Source organism: Lycorma delicatula, chromosome 10 (genome assembly GCF_047948215.1).
Source record: "Lycorma delicatula isolate Av1 chromosome 10, ASM4794821v1, whole genome shotgun sequence".
NCBI classification, from domain to species: domain Eukaryota; kingdom Metazoa; phylum Arthropoda; class Insecta; order Hemiptera; family Fulgoridae; genus Lycorma; species Lycorma delicatula.
In genome coordinates, this window is record NC_134464.1 from 29,518,161 (window position 1) to 29,538,382 (window position 20,222).

The window sequence follows — 20,222 nt, forward strand, 5'->3', positions numbered from 1 at the left end:
AATATTATCTTCAAATTTAGGTACTGTTGTGCAAAAGTCTTAAGTAGTACTAGTAAATGGTAAAATTCAAAAGGTATAAACTACAGTCAACCCACAAAAGCATACAGAACTTGATATAGATGATTAATAAATAAATCTTACTCAGTTAATCTTTACTATTACCATTTTCCAAAAACATACGCGCCCGTGTAAGTGGGTGTATTTTGGTGTGTTGAATTGTATTTAAATATAATTTTTATGTATGATTTTTTTATAAACATCATAGTATTTCATTGCAAATATAGTACACGAAATTTTTACTGTTAAGACCTCCTTTTTTGTTTAATTCGTAATTTTATTCTAAAAAAAGTTAATTAAATTGTGGATATTACATCCATGTACTGATATTTTATTTGTTTATTTTTTCTAGGGTAGAAAACAAGGAATTATGTTACGGAAACATTATGTACGATAGAAGAGTCGTCAGAGGAAGCACTGTTACCCAACATCCTCCACCAGTCGTAAGTCAATAAGATTAATTTTTGGTATATATGTGTATGTTTAACAAAAGTATTCATACAATACATTCTTGGACTTACTTATATCATCTAAGGTGTTTTTTTCTTCTATTGAATAATTAAATATTAACGCAAAGTTTTCTAGATATTAGATTCAAATTTTTATTTATATATAAGAAAGGATTAGGAGTTAAAGCTTTACCCGATAAAACATATCAGTTATTGGACTTATTTAGTAACCAACGGACAAGAAAAATTCCCCATAAGTTGTCAATAGGCTTATTGTTCCTGATATTATCAGCGTTGAACATATAGAAAATTGTAATCTATTCCTGGACATCAGGGCCTCGTTATACCCAGTACTGAACAGTGCCAGCCCATATCCACTGGCGAACAAATTGCTCATTTTTCGGCTATACGTCCTACCGATTCTAACATATGCTTACCAGGCATTGGGAGCTTTGTTGAACTCCACGCTTCAAAATAAATTAGAAGCCGTCCAAAACATAGCATTGGTGACGATATTTGGAGCACCGTCGTTCGTCAGAAACGTCACTCTTCGCTACGATGCGGGATAACACACCGTATCCGAGGTGGGGGTGGCGCAAGCACGCAGACTGTTTGGGAGAGCGGCCGTGTCCGAACACGGCCATCTCCGGGACATCTGCCGAGAGGACCCTACTCCACAAAGTATAAGAAAGCCGTATTAAACGAACCACCGTGAAGAGGTGGTACGAAAGTCAAAAAATGACAAACCAGGCTTAGGAGCCTCTATATCGCGTAACCTATAAATGGAAACCGCGCGAAAATTCCGGCCGCGAAAACGACCGTTTTCACAATTAAATGTTGTTAAAACGATAAAAACCTAGACAACACCCCACACCGTCCCACGAAGAGGCCGCAATTTAATTCAGTTAGCATATGCGACTCCCTCCGGAAAAAGGGACGCATTGCTCCCTCCAAATAACTAGGGCCCCGGTAGGCGTATTCCTACTAGCCCATAAGGTGCTCGTACTGAAAGGACTTCAGCGGATGGACTGAAGGGGAATCACGCCGGGAGTACTAGGCTCAAAAGCTAAGTCTCCCACGCTCAGACCTAGTAATTAAATTTCACGCTGGTCCATACGGTTAGGAACGCAAATTACCAAATCCGTCCATAAATAAAACATAAAATTTATAACCGCCACTAAATAATCCATGAAACCCGCCCGATAATAGAATAATACAGCAGCAAGGAACATTGTCCAGGCTCTGCGATCTGTAGGGAAAAATATCGAAACTCCCGTCATTGTTGCGTTCCGTTCCGTAATCTATTCCTACAGAACCTAACATGAGAAAGAAAAAAATTAACAAGTTTTTGATCCTCAAAAATAAGGAAAATAGAGGAACGGTCATCTACCCTCGGAGAAACCGCAGTACGGTACAAAAAAAAACCCCATTCAGAAAAAGCGGACCATCATTTCCTCCTCGTAATCCCTCAGAAAATAAGGACATATTTTACCTTTATGGAAGTAATACAAAAACTTACCTTCCTTCAGAAATAAGCCGCCAAAGAATTGGTACAGAGTTCTTAAAGGAACAACTCACCTATCCCCAGAATTGAGTGGAATGAGGATAAAGTATCCAACTGAACGACTAGTTCAGCTAGACCTTACTGGAGGTAATAGAGTCAAGCAGTAGCCGAGAGAATATTATATCTATGGAACTACACTCCTAACCTGTGGTAACGTTAAAACTGGTTCCAAAAATGTATCTTTAATGTTAGGCTAGATAAAAAGTTAGGCTTATAACTTTTGTTCCATCTTTGTAATTGTGACAGAGTATTAAAAAGTAATATTAAATAGATTGTAAATGAACAAATACGTAATTAAAACCATAATTAATAAGAGTAATTTTTTTAAAAGTCAGTAGATTATCATAAAATCTTTTAACCTGCTCTATGTTACCCGATTCAAATATTACCTGAAATAGCTGCCCCCAAATTGATTGATTTAACGTACAGTATATTTACGTTTAACGTCGGGTGAGAACCAGAAGAACGTATCTTCAGATATACTATTTTTTATTTTAATGTGAATCGACGTAATTTTTTATGCTTTATCCGGTGTACTAACGTAATTAGCTTTAGCAATTTGCGAAAATACTTTTTTAGAGTTTGGTAAAATATAAATTGATGAGAAACTTTAAAACATAAAGACTAATTTGTTTGTATGCCTGTGTATAAAATTTAGTTACTCCTTTTTGGTTTTGAATAACAAAATCTTATGTAATAAAAATACACTTTTTAACAAACTTCAAAAAAGATCGTGTATTCGACCCGGTTATTTTTTTATGTTTGTTCGCGCATAACCTTTTTCCTATTAATCCGATTTAAATAAATCTTGTTGCAATCGATACAGCTGTATTTCATAGTGGTACCGTGATATAGAAAAAATCGATCTGAAAATTGACAAAAAAGTTTTTCGCCGTCCGACGAGTAGATTAAAGGAACCAACCCTCCTTCTTTCGCAAAACATTTCCCACTGGTCAGTTGTAACTACGTCACAACGCAAATTATTTAATAAGTCAATAACTCGTCCTCCTTCGTTCGAAGGAGGTTGAACAAAACACCAATGGCCTTTGACTATAGGCAGCTGCATTATATCACCAACAAGCACATAAGTCCGCCGAATAACTTATCGTGATTAATCAGACGCAGAAAATTATGAAATAATTATTAAAAAAATACATGGAACCGACAACCGACACTTATGTGAACCTGCGCCATATTATGTGGTACTTGAATAGACCTGTAGATGGCGTATATAAAAACGTAATAATCGCAAAAAAAAAGCAATCAAAGAAGATAAATATGAATTCCACTAACACAATAACTGTACTGATGTATTAACTAACGGTAGCAGAACTATATAGCTGTAGAAGGGAAAGTAATTGCAATCAGTCCAATTTCGGCGTATGCGGTTTTCACCGGGTCTTGACATTTTGACACCTATAAAAACCCATAAAACGGAATAGAAATTTTCAGGTTGTTCGGTTGTGTGTGTGTATGTGCGCGCGCGCGTACGTGTGTGTGTGTGTGTTCGGTATCGCACTCTAGATCACCTTATTTCTCCAGAACTACGGGACCGATTTTGACCAAACTTGATCAGATTACTTCTGTATATGAGGCATTGATGCCATTAAATTTTCAACTTAGATCAACAGGATGAGGTGAGGGTGTAGAGCAAGGTGACCCTCAGTATCTAAAAATTTTGCCTAATTAAGGTCTTATTTTTCTTATGCACATCTGTTTAACAATTAAAAAATAATATTTGTAAAAAAAAAACTTTTGCAGAATCGCACCCCCACCCCAAAAAATGCTCTAAACTAGTGACTAAATGAGTATACTGCGTCAATAGCACTCCCCGTCAGGACAAAGAGCGCTAATATAACATTGACATGCTAAATTGTGTGTATGCGTGTGTAACCCGCATGACGGGAAAATCCTACAACTATGTTGTCAGCCTTTTTATAATACTCGTTATCAAATAAAAGTAATAATTATAAATTATAAGAATTTTTTTTCATTTCCTTTGATTTAATTATAGAAATTCATGGACCAAGAATCAGTGAAACGTAACTCAGTTTTGCTTGTTTTAAAAAAGAAAAAGGAAGAACGCTAACACATTTTTTATGTTTTTTTTTTCTTTTTCTGCATGATCTCGATACTCTAAACAAAAAACAGTATTTCAATCAAGAATTAAAGTTAATAATTTTAAAATATTTTCGTTTTTTATTCAGAGCTTTTAAAGTATCTGTTATGGAAATACGTCTCCTTGTCTAACAAACACCGATTGGTTTGTTTTCCGTCAGTTGAGGTGAAAAAAAATCGAAACTTAAATATGTGCACTATGTACTTGTAAGCTGTGCAAACATTGGATATTCCAAAAATCGATTGTTGTTTCTTTCAACCAGTTCGTTTAAAAATGGAATGCTATTTATCTAAAATCGCACTCAATTTTAACAAATGCGCGAGAAAGGTAAATAATATACAAGATTCTTTGGATTCTGTAGTACAAATGGTTTCTCAAAAACCGTAATTATGAATTTGCGGAGAAGAAACAAAAGGTTTTTTTTGCATATATCCGTACAAAAGGAAAAGAATAAAAACTAAAAATTTTGACTCAAATGAAAATAAAGTTCGTTGGCTAACGATCGTAAACTTTCAGTAATATAAAATATTTAACCAAAATTTATTTTAAATATAATTATAATAATTATTATATTTTAATATTCAAAGATGTTTTTTAAGAACGCTCGATTCAAATTTCTTTTTTCTTTTTTCCCCTCTGCTCTTTTGGATTTATTTTCAATCAAATTTAACTCAACAGAGACTTCCCGCCTACCGGCAATATGTCCGACACAGCAGGTCGGCTCGCCGGTCTGGATCATTTGATTCTTCGATTCGCCTGCCTCAAACCGCCAGGCGGGAGGAATCGGGCGCGACTATGTCGTTCCCGGGCCCCACCTAGCACAGGGTCTCGGTCTTTTCTCTCTCTCTCTCTCTCTCTCTCTCTCTCACTCTCTCACACTCTCATTCTCTCACTCTCTCTCTCTCTCTCTCTCACTCTCTCTCTCTCTCACTCTCTCTCTCTCTCTCTCTCTCTCTCTCTCTCTCACTCTCTCTCTCTCTCTCACTCACTCTCACTCTCACTCTCTCTCTCTCTCTCTCTCTCTCTCTCTCACTCTCACTCTCACTCTCACTCTCACTCTCACTCTCACTCTCACTCTCACTCTCACTCACACTCTCACTCTCACTCTCACTCTCACTCTCTCTCTCTCTCTCTCTCACTCTCTCACTCTCTCTCTCTCTTTCTTAGCGAATTCTCTCTTTCTAGTTACCGAATCGATTCAAATTTCTAACACAGGCACCAAATAATTAAAAAAGGAAAAATTAAAAGATTTGACAGTTATGTAATCTGGAACACCAAAAAAACAATATGAAATTTTACCGAAGTTACACCCCAAAGAAAACGAAGAATTTATTAACAAGTAACAAACAATGAGAATAATTTTTACGAAACTTAAACACTGATGCTGGTGACAAAAATTATAATGAAAAATAAAAGTTTGAATTTTTCTACCGTCTTTATTTCTTAAGATTAAATAATTATTTACATGTATCATTTATTTCATTTTTTTTCAATATTTTATATTTGTTTATATTAAAGAAATATGATTTTTGAATTTAATAATTATATTATATTATCGTAATATCTAGTCTTTCTTACTTAATTTTATAATAATTTGTTATGATAGAGCTTGTGTTTAACTTTGTAGTTAAATAATTTTAAATAAAAAAATTAAAACCAAATTTTAAGTAAATAAAATCCAGTAATCTTATGTAGCACTGAAACATTACACCTAACCAATCACGAAAAATTGCTCAAGAACAAAAGACTTAGGAAAACATATGATATAATTAGAAGAAAGTTACAGACTAAAATCTAACAAGGAATCCAAGTTCTACTGAAATTAAGAAAACTTAGAAACAGTGATAAGGAAAAGAAGGTTAAATTCCTTGAATATATGATCAGAATGGATCCAAACAGACTTTTGTCTGTGGAATATGAGAAAAAAAATCAAATTACGTGAAACAACTGGAAGAGGTCCTCCAAAGGATAGGATTACAAGAACGTGAAAGTTGCGACAGAGATAACTTCTGAAGAATAGTTCACAATATAAAAGCTCTTTGACAGAAAAAATAAGGACGTGAAGAAACTGGATAAATGACCAAAAATGAGACCATATCGAAAAAATCAGATGTGGACATCACATTGACTTCCTTGTACGCCTATTAAATTATATATACACATTAAAATAAATTATATGAAATTTTATTTCATTAAAATCTTCTTATATTTTATCATAATTTTGATAGATTATACAAACTGGTGTGTAATATTTATGAAAAAGGGTTATTTCCGTCAGACTTCAAAAAAAGTGTTATAGTCATGATACCAAAGAAAGCAGGGGTAGATAAATGTGAAGAATACAGAACAATTAGTTTAACTAGTCATGCATCAAAAATCTTAACTAGAATTCTATACAGAAGAATTGAGAGGAGAGTGGAAGAAGTGTTAGGAGAAGACCAATTTGGTTTCAGGAAAAGTATAGGGACAAGGGAAGCAATTTTAGGCCTCAGATTAATAGTAGAAGGAAGATTAAAGAAAAACAAACCAACATACTTGGCGTTTATAGACGTAGAAAAGGCATTCGATAATGTAGACTGGAATAAAATGTTGAGCATTTTAAAAAAATTAGGGTTCAAATACAGAGATAGAAGAACAATTGCTAACATGTACAGGAACCAAACAGCAACAGTAATAATTGAAGAACATAAGAAAGAAGCCGTAATAAGAAAGTGAGTCCGACAAGGATGTTCCCTATCTCCCTTACTTTTTAATCTTTAAATGGAACTAGCAGTTAATGATGTTAAAGAACAATTTAGATTCGGAGTAACAGTACAAGGTGAAAAGATAAAGATGCTACGATTTGCTGATGATATAGTAATTCTAGCTGAGAGTAAAAAGGATTTAGAAGAAACAATGAACGGCATAGATGAAGTCCTACGCAAGAACTATCGCATGAAAATAAACAAGAACAAAACAAAAGTAATGAAATGTAGTAGAAATAACAAAGATAGACCACTGAATGTGAAAATAGGAGGAGAAAAGATTATGGAGGTAGAAGAATTTTGTTATTTGGGAAGTAGAATTACTAAAGATGGACGAAGCAGGAGCGATATAAAATGCCAAATAGCACAAGCGAAACGAGCCTTCAGTAAGAAATATAATTTGTTTACATCAATAATTAATTTAAATGTCAGGAAAAGATTTTTGAAAGTATATGTTTGGAGTGTCGCTATATATGGAAGTGAAACTTGGACGATCGGAGTATCTGAGAAGAAAAGATTAGAAGCTTTTGAAATGTGGTGCTACAGGAGAATGTTAAAAATCAGATGGGTGGATAAAGTGACAAGTGAAGAGGTATTGCGGCAAATAGATGAAGAAAGAAGCATTTGGAAAAATATAGTTAAAAGAAGAGACAGACTTATAGGCCACATACTAAGGCATCCTGGAATAGTCGCTTTAATATTGGAAGGACAGGTAGAAGGAAAAAATTGTGTAGGCAGGCCACGTTTGGAATATGTAAAACAAATTGTTAGGGATGTAGGATGTAGAGGGTATACTGAAATGAAACGACTAGCACTAGATAGGGAATCTTGGAGAGCTGCATCAAACCAGTCAAGTGTCTGAAGACTGGTTCAAATGACTGAAAAAAAGTAAATGTAGTCGGATTCGAATCGAATTGCCCCTTTCCTTTGTATGATCCAAATATTTCATTAATTAAAATTTTATTTGGCTGTAACTCTAGAACCAATTAAAATAAGTATGATATATCGTTGAAAAGCTGTAAATGAGGGCTTTTTACAGCAGTTAAGAAAAAGTTTTTTTTTTTTTTTTATATTGAGCTTTTTAGACACTTTCGGTCCAGTCAATTGCAATCAAAAGGAGAAGTGACAACTAGATGTTACAACAACCGTAAATCCAAAATTTCAATATCCTACGGCTAATCGTTTTGAGTTATGCGAGATATACGTCACGCCGAAACTGGTCAAAATGGATATTTCCATTGAAATCTGGAAACCTAAATTTTTCGGGATCAGAGTACTTCATTTACTTCGTACAAGGAAGTAAAAAGGAAACTGACAACTTTCGAACACGATCTTAAAGCTCTCTTAAATGAAATAATATTTATATTTTTTTTTTTTAAGTATTAGGGCATCGACTACTGCAGTCATCAGCCCCTTCCACATTAAAGAAAAAATTTAATAAAAATTTCCTTTCTCCCTCTGATAAAAACACTAGCGACGTAGTCTAAGATTAGTCTTGCCATGAGAGATCATCCAGAAATAGACCTATCGAAGAATATTAAAACCCCAAAGAAACAATATAACAAGGCTGTAAAGGATCCTTGCCACTTAAAAATAATTTAAACGAACACATTAAAAAACAGTTCTAAACATGTTAGAAAACTCTCAAACTATTTCTAATGAAATGTTGTAAAAAAAAAAAGCCAAAATAAATTGAAACATTAATCGCAAAATTAGATGGAATCATGTAAGAACTAACTTCTTAAAATCTATCGCCTAGGTTTACCCTTTGATCATCATCCTTTCTTTCTTCTTTTTTTCCATTTTCCTAAAGGCCTCGATGTTGAACTCCAGGTATTAGATTGCACAAATCATTAATTTTTTTTTTACTTTTTCCCCAAATCTAGAACTCATTTTGAATTGCTTACCAAACCTGGAAATAATTAATTTCTAGACCCAAACAATGAAGTACTGGAGATTTGTGAGCCTATGAAAAAGAACTTGTTGCCATAATAATAATTTATATAATACTTAATATAATTTCTCATATTATCATGAAGTAGTTCTCTAAGGAACTTTAAAGATAAGATGATAATTATTAAAAAAAAAGAGTGTGTTCAGAAAAGGAAAAGAAATGATACATTCTGAGAAGAAATTATTTAAAAACTGATGAATAAATGGTTAAAGGAAGAAATTGAAGTTTATAAACAAAGTAGATAGTAAAGGATATAAGAACACCAAATATCAGCAAGAAACAGAAACAAGTGGAGACCATGCTTTTATAAGTAATGTGCCGGCCACTAAGTAATGTGCAGAACACCAAATGATGATGATACATCAAGTATACAAAAATGTGTACCCAAGATTAATCTGAATACACAAATAAAAAACGTTCTTTCAATGTATAGTAGTGTAGATAAGTTTACCGTATTCATTATTTTCTAGTATTTAAAAGCCTGTGTAACAAAAAATAAAAATGTACTATTTAAACATTTTGAAAGTCATATTATTTCAGAATAACAAGACTTAAGTAATTTTCAAGATTTTTTTTTTAATTTTATGAAAATAATAGTAATCCTTTGATATTTTACTATGATAGACATTTTTCCTTTGAATTTAAGCTTTTTGTTTCTGAAATGTTCAGTTATTTTCAAAAAAAAATTAAATGTTTTATTACATCATTTTGTTCCTTAGATAACAGCACAATCGAATGCAGCTAGATTGGCTGAAGCCAGAAGACGAGTGATGGCTAGAAAAAAAGCACAAGGACAAGCAACAAGGAATTTAAAATTGAGATTAGGAACTCCACCACCTGTAGAAGGTAGAAAGCATGAAGATGTTCAAACTGAAGTGTTCCTGGAAGAAGTAAGTAAAGAAAATTAATTCCTTTGTATTAACAATATTTTATTTTTATTTAAGAAAAAATAATCGTAACATATTTTTCATAAATATTAGAATAAATAGTGAAAATAAAAATTTGTGTCCATTATTAAAACAATTCATAATACTAGATGATTCATAATTATGACAACTATTCAGATATTAAGGCACTTGATTTTGTGGTATCAAAAGTTGATATTGAAATTTTAGTATAACCCACAATATGTTTAAAAAATAAACATATAGAGAGAGAGGTATGCTTAAAATAAATGTACAACAGAATTTTCATTGTTAAGCCCTGACATATTTTTTCATTGTTACATTTTTGTAACTTTGATCTTAAAATAAAGTATACTGTGGTCAGTTTAATAGCAGTTTTTTTTCAAAAATTGAATTGAAAAGAAACTATAAAGGAAAGTGCAGCAAAATATTTTGTTGATACTTCTCTAATTGCTGTCAGTGCTGTTTCTAAGAATAAAAAATGTAACAAAACAGGAATTAGATAGCTGATAAACTTACTTGATCATTTAGTGATGTAGAAATGTCACTGAATATCTAATAGTCTTTTTAAATTTATTTTAAATTATACATTTTAAAATATTTTCAATTATAGGAAAATTTAATGATTTTCTTCATGAGCAAAGAGATTTTTTTATTAGTTTATGGTTTGTGTTGTCTTCATCTTTCTTAAGATAAGTTTTATCTACCCATCCTATATATAAAGAGGTAGTGCATTGAATTATAATGGCCATTTGAATGAAAGTGTACTTGTTTTAAGCAATTTAAGCTAAATTATGTTTTCTGTTGATATTGTCTAAAACAATAACATTTGTTTTTACTTTTTACTCTTGATACCCCTAAAAATATCCATGTTAGTGTTTCAAAAAAAACATTTGTCAATTATTTTTTTCCATTGATTCTTTTATTTACTTATTTTATACAGATGTTTTCCTTAGTGTTTACTGAAGATTATTTTTTAACATTCTAAATAACTTTTTAGATTCTAACTAAAAAGTTTGTAAACAGTTTTTGAGCAAAATCTTGTTTTCTTAATTTTTAAATAACCTTTTTTTTGTGTATTGGTGTTACGTATTATATATCATGTTGCCTATAAGTATAGAGGTGTGTAACCATTAACCAGCAAAAGTTTTATTGTATCATTTTATAATGGGATATACAAATATATGAGAACATGCGAGAAAACTGTGATTTACTGAAGGGCCAATTATACTATACATTGAGAATACTTTGTCAGTTATAGCTGATATTTTAAAAGTGAGCCCATCTATTTTAAATATGGTGAAATTAAATTATATTGACATACATAACTGACATAATTATATTACATACCACATAACTGAACATTCATTACTTAGATGATTGAGATATATCACATCACATATTTGAAATATACGAGGGTTATTTTTTTTCAAGATCCGATCGTTCACGAAATTAAAACCACAATGAAAATAAAAATTTTTTTATTATTAACAAGTACTTACATAGTTACGCTATTTCTCTACATTGTCGCCACTCCGATTTAGACATTTGTCATAGCATGGTATCAACTTTCCAATACCCTCGTCATAGAATGGAGCCGCCTGTGTTTTCAGCAATGTTTCTACGCTGGTTTGCAGCTCGATGTCTGTGCCAAAATGTTGTCCTCCTGGCCAGCGTTTCATGTGAGAATAGAGGTGAAAATCGGATGGAGCCAAGTCCGTGCTGTATGGTGGGTGACCAAACACTTCCCAACAAAAACGCTGCAGTAGCTTCTTTGTTACAGCTGCAGTGTGCGGCCGAGTATTGTCATGAAGAAAGACAATGCCTGATGACAACATTCATCTCCGCTTATTCTGAATTTCCCTTCGTAGATGTTGAAGAGTCACGCAGTATGAGGCTGTAGTGATGGTCGTGCCACATTCCATGAATTCCACCAAGAGAACTCCATTCCATTTCCAGAACACAGTAGCCATACACTTTCTGTTGAAGGTTCGCTTGAACTTCTTTGGTTTACTGGGAGAATGAGAATGCATCCACTGTTTGGATTGTTCTTTTGTTTCTTCAGTTTCGAAATGGACCCATGTCTTATCCCCTGTGACAATTTTGTTCAAAAAATCTTCTGTGGTAGCGCTGGAGAAACGTTATGGAGGCGTCCATTCTCATTGTTTTGTGATGACAGCATCTTGGGAACCCATCTCACATACAGTTTGCGGTACTGAAGTCTCTCACTCACAATGGTGTAGAGAGCTGACCTTGAAATTTCAGGAAACGAATCACTTAATACAGAAATTGTGAACCGACAATTTTCTCGAATTGCCTCATCCACTTGCTCAACGAGATCATCGGTTGACACTCGCTTCCTTCCCTGACCGCCTGCATCATGAACATCTGTACGTCCTCCTTTAAGGTTCCTGCACCATTGCCGCACTTTGCTGTCACTCATTGAAGTTTCACCGTACACATTACTTATTCGTTGATGAATTTCAGCCGCATTACACCCCTCAGCCTGAAGAAATCGAATTATCGCACGCACTTCACACTTGGCGGGAGATGCTATTGTAGACATGTTTACGTGCTAGCTGCATTTTCAGAACTAAACGAAGTGACGCGGCGTTATTGTAGGCCATACTAGAGACCCTGCGCAACACATTTGCGCAAAAGATTCATCCAATTTTTTCGCGGGTTTTTATTTCGCGACCTATCGGACCTTGAAAAAAATAACCCTTGTGCATGATATATTTATTTATGATTTGGTGATTTATTGGTTATATATTCTGCTTTTAAATATAAACAGGGATGGAATTTTTTATGAATCAAAGGAAAAGTATGATATTGTCTTATGGTGTCTCTCCTACAGAATTATATCATCCACATAGTGCTGGCAGTATAAAATTTTGAGTATATATGCAGTGTTGTAAAAATACTTATATTAAAAGACTAAAGAATATAATTCAACACCAGGATATAAAGGATATAATTCAACACCAATCCCGGTTGGCTTGCCTGGTTAGGTTTACTAATAAGCCAGCATTTATTGTTGTTTTTGAGGTAGTTTTGATCTGTTATTCCTTAAATTAAAATTTATAATTTCAGTTATGTATTTTGGTGATGAGTATTTTGATTTTTATCGATAATTATAGGTTTTTATACAAGTAGTATGAAATAATACAATTATAGAATTTTTATATCATCTTTAATTTTATTAATAAAATCATTGTTTTCTTTATAAACGAGCAGCTTTCAAGCATTAATAATGACATACTGATTCTGTTCATACCCTTAGTTAGTTTGTATTTGTTTAGGGTGCAATATATTTGACTAGTCAGATCGATAATTGATTTTGATGGATCTAATGAGTATGTCTTCTTTATGGATTTTTCACTTATAATTTTCATGTCAATCAGAGGAGATATATTTCTTTAAGGAACCCTTTGCATTATTAGTTATAAGTTTACTATTACTTATTAACTACAAATAATCTAATAATACTGCAAAATTTAACAAGAATAAAATAATATGTAACAACAAAACATAATTAATATTAACAAGCAGCCACTTATTCTGATATTTTGCATAATATTTGTACGCATTTATTGTAACTATGGATGACATGCAATTTCCATTATACAATTTGCTGCAGTCAGTATAGATTAACTTTTATAACTCCCAGATTGTTGAATTTATTCGTGTAAAGTTTATTATATTATGTAATGTGGTCTGTATATTTTGCCTAACCTTCTAAAAGAAATCAGTTTACAGTTAGCAATAAGTATTAAAAGATATATTAATAATAAATTCATTTCACAAATCAAACTATAAAAATTTAGAAATTATGTACTTAGAATTAAAGACACCTGAGAAACATTTATAACATATTTTTATATATATATATAATATATATATATATATATATATATGTGTGTGTGTGTGTGTGTATATATATATATATATATATATATATATATATATATATATATATATATATATATATATAATTTGAGCACAATTAATACAATATTTAAAAGGCAAAAAGGTTACAGACTTATAAATGCAGCAAAGAGTAGCAGCATTATGAGAATATAAAACCAATTTTGAGAAATTAAAAATCCTTCAAATAAAAAAAAAACTTCTGTTATGAAAAGAGTACAACTGGAAATATCATGTACAAGTACTTTTTTTTAAAACTCAACAAATAACAGAACTAATATTGTGGGTCTAATATTCATATGGTTTATTTATTATAAAAGGAGAGGGACTGGAAAATAATATTTAATTTTCTTTTAATTTAACCGCATTTATTCATAAATAAAAATCTTTTATTTATTTATATTGTAATTTTTTAATTTTTTATTGAAAGCACCAAAGATGTTTTTAGATAATGTTATATTTTATATAGAAATAAATAAGAGTTAAGAGGAAATACAGTTGAATTATAATTTTTAATAGCAGAAATAAAAAGAAAGTTCATGGTAATTAGCATTTATATAAGTTTATTGCCAGTCCAAATGAATAGGTCAGAGTGTGTGTGTGTGCGCGCGCGCGCACGCGTGGGTCTGAATGCAATTAACTTAAATAAAAGTTTAAAGTTGCGGTTACTTTGCATTACACTATGAATTGTAACATAAATTTAAAAGGAGTTACTGAATATAACTCACCACTCACCATTCTAAGACATCTTTTGATCCTCAGATCAGATTAAGTATTTAAATATGTACAAAAAAAATTAATATTTATGAACAGAAAAATTATCAGGACAATTTAACCCAAATTAATATCTTCAATGGTACTAAACTTTAAACTTCCAACAAATTATCTTAGATATGACTCCTGACCTCATATATACCCTATCCCTTACACTAAACTTAAATATGCCTTTTGTATGTAAAATTTGAAGTGTTTTAGTCCAATAAATCACAAATAGATGTGTTAACAAATTATACCCTCATTTTATTATCATTTATGATTCCTAAAATAAAAAACCAGAAAATTGGAAAGATTTTTTTTTGCTCTTTTATCATAGTTTTAGTTGTCATAATATATTACCCGTATTATGTTATAACTTCTGGGAAAGTAAAAAAAGTAACAATAAAAAACATAAAAATAATTTTACAAAGAATGATGACTTAATAAACTTATAACGGTATACAGAGAAGAAGAATGCTAAGTAACTTACAAATCGCAATAAAACATTTCAGTAATATGACAAATATAAATAAATAAAATCAAACCAGGATAAATAATTATTTTAAAACTTGAATTTCCAGAATGCACCTGTTCCCTATGCCAAAGATGTCTTTAAATTATCATAATGTAGCCTAATTGCTCAGATAGATATAAATATGTTACTACTTTGTAAAATGAATGGACAAAAGAGGATAAATAAATGATTTATAAACAAAATCACGTAAATTGTTTTGATCCTTGACTTAAGACAAAAAAACTGTTTTTTTTTTTTAAATTGTGTGCTGGTCTACATGATGGTACAAGTTCAGTTTGAAACAGAACGTAACACAATCCATTATTTTACTAGCACAACCAATATTCAAATAAACTATATTATATTATATTTCAAAAAACACCTTTTTTATAATTGCTAAATTAAGACTGAACATTATTAAATCCTGAATGTAATATCTGATATTTTAAATTAATATTTTTTTTTTGTAAAATTACATAAGACTAATATGATGTGCAATACATTAAAACAAAGGGGCCAGAACACCAGTCATATTCCATCTGAATTTAAATATTATATTCATAAAAATGTACCTTATAATCCATTTAGAAAAATAAAAGATTATATATTTATTTATTTGTATACTTAGGTAGACTAGTCTGTTAAAATTAATGAGTAACAGACACTGTTAAGTCTACTCTGCGCGTGTATGCATGCATGTGTGTTGGAGTGTAGTTTGGAGTTGCAGTATATTAGTATAGCTTGTCAAACATCTGATCAATAGAATTTATTATTGAAAATAAACTATAGAAGGAGTTAAGGTAACAAAAATGATAAATAATTTGTTTGCTAAAAATATTCATTATATATGTAAATTTTGTAGCGCGTTGAAATTATACGACATAATACATAAAGTTTACATAATAAAATGTTTTATTAAATTTCTTTTATTAAAAAAATACTTTCTATAATAATAAAATCAATAAAGAAATAAAAAGAAAATTTGTATCCCTTTAATGTAATGTTATAACAGACAAACTCATCATTTTTTCTGTTTTTTATCATGTTATGGTTAATAAAATAGTAATTAATTTTCCAACAGTAAAGAAATATAAAAGGAAATTCACTCTGCTTGTGCACTGAGATCACCACCACCAAACAATAGTTCTATTATACTGCTCATACAAGACCCATATTCAAGAAATGGTTCATTTCAGGGAATGTTGTATTTAATTTTAACAAGAGTTGAACCTACAGCGTACCTTCATATTTGGAATTCAGTTACTTGGAAGAAATTGAAAAATTGTTGGACAAAAACAGGAGTACAGAATAGACCACGTTTCAAAGCCCTAATTGAGCTCTTTTTTAGGAGGCGGATTAAAAGACCCAAATTTACCTAACAAATGCTTCAGTCATTTAGCTTATCATGCTATACCACTTAACAGGAAGTAAAGTGGAGTTCCCATCAAACCCCAAACAATCCTTCAATCAAATAATAATGAGGATGATGTACTGGCTCTTTTTATCAAGGTTCAATCATCCTCAATGTAAGAGCAACAGGGCCAAATTTACACCCACGTAACTACACAGCTGATAATGGCGATAAAGTAGTTGGAACATCAATTGGTTGATTTTAGCCACTGTAACGACTGACAGATGTTTTGCTGCATTGTCATGGTGAAACAAAATTTTTCTTTTGTTAGATGTGGTCATCCTCTTCTTACTTTATCAAACCCAGAATAGAACTACTAACCTAAAATGTTGTATACAAGCTGGTGAATGATAGATAGTACAGTGGAACTCCTATGACTCGAATATTCAAGGAAATAAGAAAAAATTCGACTTACGGAAAATTCGAGTTAGAGAAACATACATGTTACGAAATTACTACCCACTGTAAATTCTCTGCACTATTTAACAAAATAATGCATTTTTTCGATATACAGTCTTAATGTACCACAGCAATATCATTACACGACATGATTCAGCATTATAAATATAGTATACATTTGGTTAGTATACTACTGGTTAGTACGTATATATAGTATATATGTAATTAGTAAGTTAAATTTAACTTAAGAGTATTCATTACCCCGGAAGACACTAAACAAAATGTAGGCTAATAAATAGACACGAAAATACTATAGGTTAATCACATTTTTTTCACTCATAATCAATTTATTCCACAAAAATTGTTAATGAATGAAAAATATAAAAGGCTATAACTTAATATGAATAGAAAAACATATCATTGTTGTATATTAAACACGGTTCAGTTTTAAATCCAACCATTGTGTTTTAAAAGTTTTTCACAAAAAATAAAAACAATATTAAAATTATAGAAAGTAAAATAAAAAGTGAAGATTAATTGGCTCTTTCATAAAAAAAACTTAATTTATTTATAATCGATTAAAACAATTTTTGATAGTTGTCTGACGTTTATTTTGACGCAGTGCTGCCAACCATTTTTCTATATCTGCCACCGCGGAAAAATCCGATTCTGATACATCATCTTTTGACTAAACTAATCGTAGAACAGAATCAACGTTATCCGTAACTTATATTAAAATTGGGGGCGATACGCAGGGTAGTTCATCATTGTCGTTATTCGCATCAGTCACTAAGGTATCATTCTCATTTGCCTTTACGTTAATCGTATTGATTCCAATATCTTCGTCAGTAGGTTATTCGGCTACTACCAAATCTTCGTCTATAGAAACGTAAACCGAAAAGTTACGTCGTTGAGTACTTGCAAAATATCGGTAACTGACTGCAATTCATTATGATCGTCATCATCACCATTATTGTTGCTAGAACAAATGTTTTCGCTGCTAGTTTGTTCACATTCCGACAAAATAATGGGTTATTGTGGATTTTTAAATCCAGCTTTTTTAAAAGTTAAAAATTGTTAGCTCAGTCACATAATTCCAAGATTTTTTAACTTCCCATAGACAATGAAGAGAATTAACTTATGATAAGGTTTTCATTATAATCCTTTTCCTGTACATTTGCTCAAAATTTTGTAAATACCCTGATCCATTGGAGTTTAGAGGTAAAATTTGGTGGAAAGAAAACGCATTTTATCGTTAAAAATTACTGAGGAAACGATTTTGGATGTGCTGGGCAGTTATCAATAAATAGAACAAAATTTATATTTTTCAAAATCATTAATCTTCAAGAGAACGATCTGGAGGAAGGAGACAAGTGCATCATCATCATCATCATCACTAAGGAGACGAGGGTCATTCCTTTAATCTTATGAAATAGAGTTGGTTAAAGGAAGGAGCCTATTGAGAAGAATGTGGTGGTATTTTATTGGAGAGCAGGATTGCAAGAGCTGTAGCTCCAGTTGGTAAGTAAAATAGGATATTAATCCTCATGAAAATATAAGATAAAAAAAAATTTTAAATAACTGTGGGTCAGATTAATCAGCATTCTACTGTAATTTGTCTTATTACGAATGATTGCTATTTCCTTTTTAAACCTATTTTAATGTTAAACTACTTGCTCACAAATTAATTAATTGTTTTCTTACACAGCCCTTTCATAATTAACTATTGGCTCCTTCTTCAGTGGAGTATCTAACAGCACTACTTTTAATAAATGTCATTCTTTAGCATGGTTGTTAAGGCAAGCATCATTAACAATACAAATAGCTATTAAATGAAATAAGGAGTTGATAGTTAAATTCATAAGACTTTTGAAAGAAAAGGTTCCTTTAATTTAAAAATGAGTAATTTCCTATTCAATGACTTTAAAGTATTATTATACTGATCAATATAGTTCAGTTAGCTGAAGTCTAACTTTTGTCAATTTTTTTGTCACTTTTTTCTAATTTTTTCAATTCATATTGCTATAAAATAAATAAATCATATGGCGGGTTAACTAAAGTAATGTTTAATTATCTTTTAATCTTAATTCATTTAGGTATTAAGTATTTACACCATTTATTTTTACAATTTATTTATTCTTTTTAAGTTATTTGATTATCCAAAAGAAGATTCAGTTGCAGTGCAGACTGAACCATTCTTTGATAGGCCAGGAACACCACTATTCATTCCCTGCAAAGTAGGAATTGATGTTGCAACTCAGATCGAACCAGGAGATGTAAGTACATTTTCTCATTCATTACTAGTAATTACTCATATTTTCTTGTAATATCTTTCAGAGTAAAAGCTTTTTTAAAAAGAAAGAACTTTGAATATGAATAAGCTTTGAATATAATTATTGCTTGTAATCCAATATAATTATTGGATGTAATTGCACTTACTACCCATGTTTTGCAAATGTTAAATACTGAACTTTATATGAAGAGAAATTATCTCTAATATTATTATCAGAGTTTGTGAAATGTCACAAAACTCTGATAAAAATTTGTTTAGCTTTTCTTGATTTTTCAAAATTCCATAAGTTAAAAATATTTGTTTTTTTTCATTTTTATTTATCCAGAAGTTGCTTTTAGTTAACATTGAAAGTAAGTATGCCTATGAGATTCCAGAACAAGATAGATAGCCCACCGAGCTGATCTAGTGGTTAACTCGTCATTACAAATCATCTGATTTTGAAGCCGAGAGTTCTAAGGTTTAAATCCTAGTAAAGGCAGTTACTTTTATACGGATTTGAATACTAGATCATAGATGACAGTGTTCTTTGGCAATCGGGTTTCAATTAACCACACGTCTCAGGAATGGTCAACCTGAGACTGTATAAAACTACACTTCATTTACATTCATACATGTCATCCTCATTCATCCTCTGAGGTAATACCTTATGATGGTTACGGATGCTAAACAGAAAAAGAGAGAGGGCAAGATACTGTAGATACTTTTTTATTTTATTGTTTTTAATAATTGGTTTTTATTCCCTTATGGCTTAATAAAGAAAAGTTATTTTCTTTGCATTATTTTACTAGGTAAGAGGAGCTAACTTATATGTTGGTAATGAACACTCCAACCAAAACCAATTTACTTTTTTTAGGTCACTCAGAAATAAATTGTATAATTTTTATGAAAATATGATTATATTTACTATTTAACTTTACATAATCTTTTAGGATATTCAGGAGATATTCTACTCATTCAAACATCTTATTTAAAATACAGCTGTTTAAATGAAAATGTCTCGTTTAAAGAAATGCAAGCAGTAAATGCATTTTACTTCAGTTATTTTAGAAAATCAATGAAGGAAAATGAAAATTTACAGTTTTAGAAAAAGAAATAGAAGTATAATCTTTTTAATCCCTTTAATAGAAAAT

The 20,222-nt window shown here is 31.1% G+C and overlaps 1 protein-coding gene across 2 annotated transcripts in view; it reads left to right on the plus strand.

Moving 5' to 3' along the window:
- Window positions 1-20,222, plus strand: part of Rsph3 (Radial spoke head protein 3) — a 121,156-nt gene that overhangs the window by 75,284 nt on the left and 25,650 nt on the right. For both annotated transcript variants that reach the window (XM_075377278.1, XM_075377277.1), the window contains 3 exons: window positions 410-500; window positions 9,607-9,777; window positions 18,947-19,075. In XM_075377278.1, the coding sequence (XP_075233393.1) occupies window positions 410-500; window positions 9,607-9,777; window positions 18,947-19,075 (391 nt within the window). The remainder of the gene's footprint in view (window positions 1-409; window positions 501-9,606; window positions 9,778-18,946; window positions 19,076-20,222) is intronic.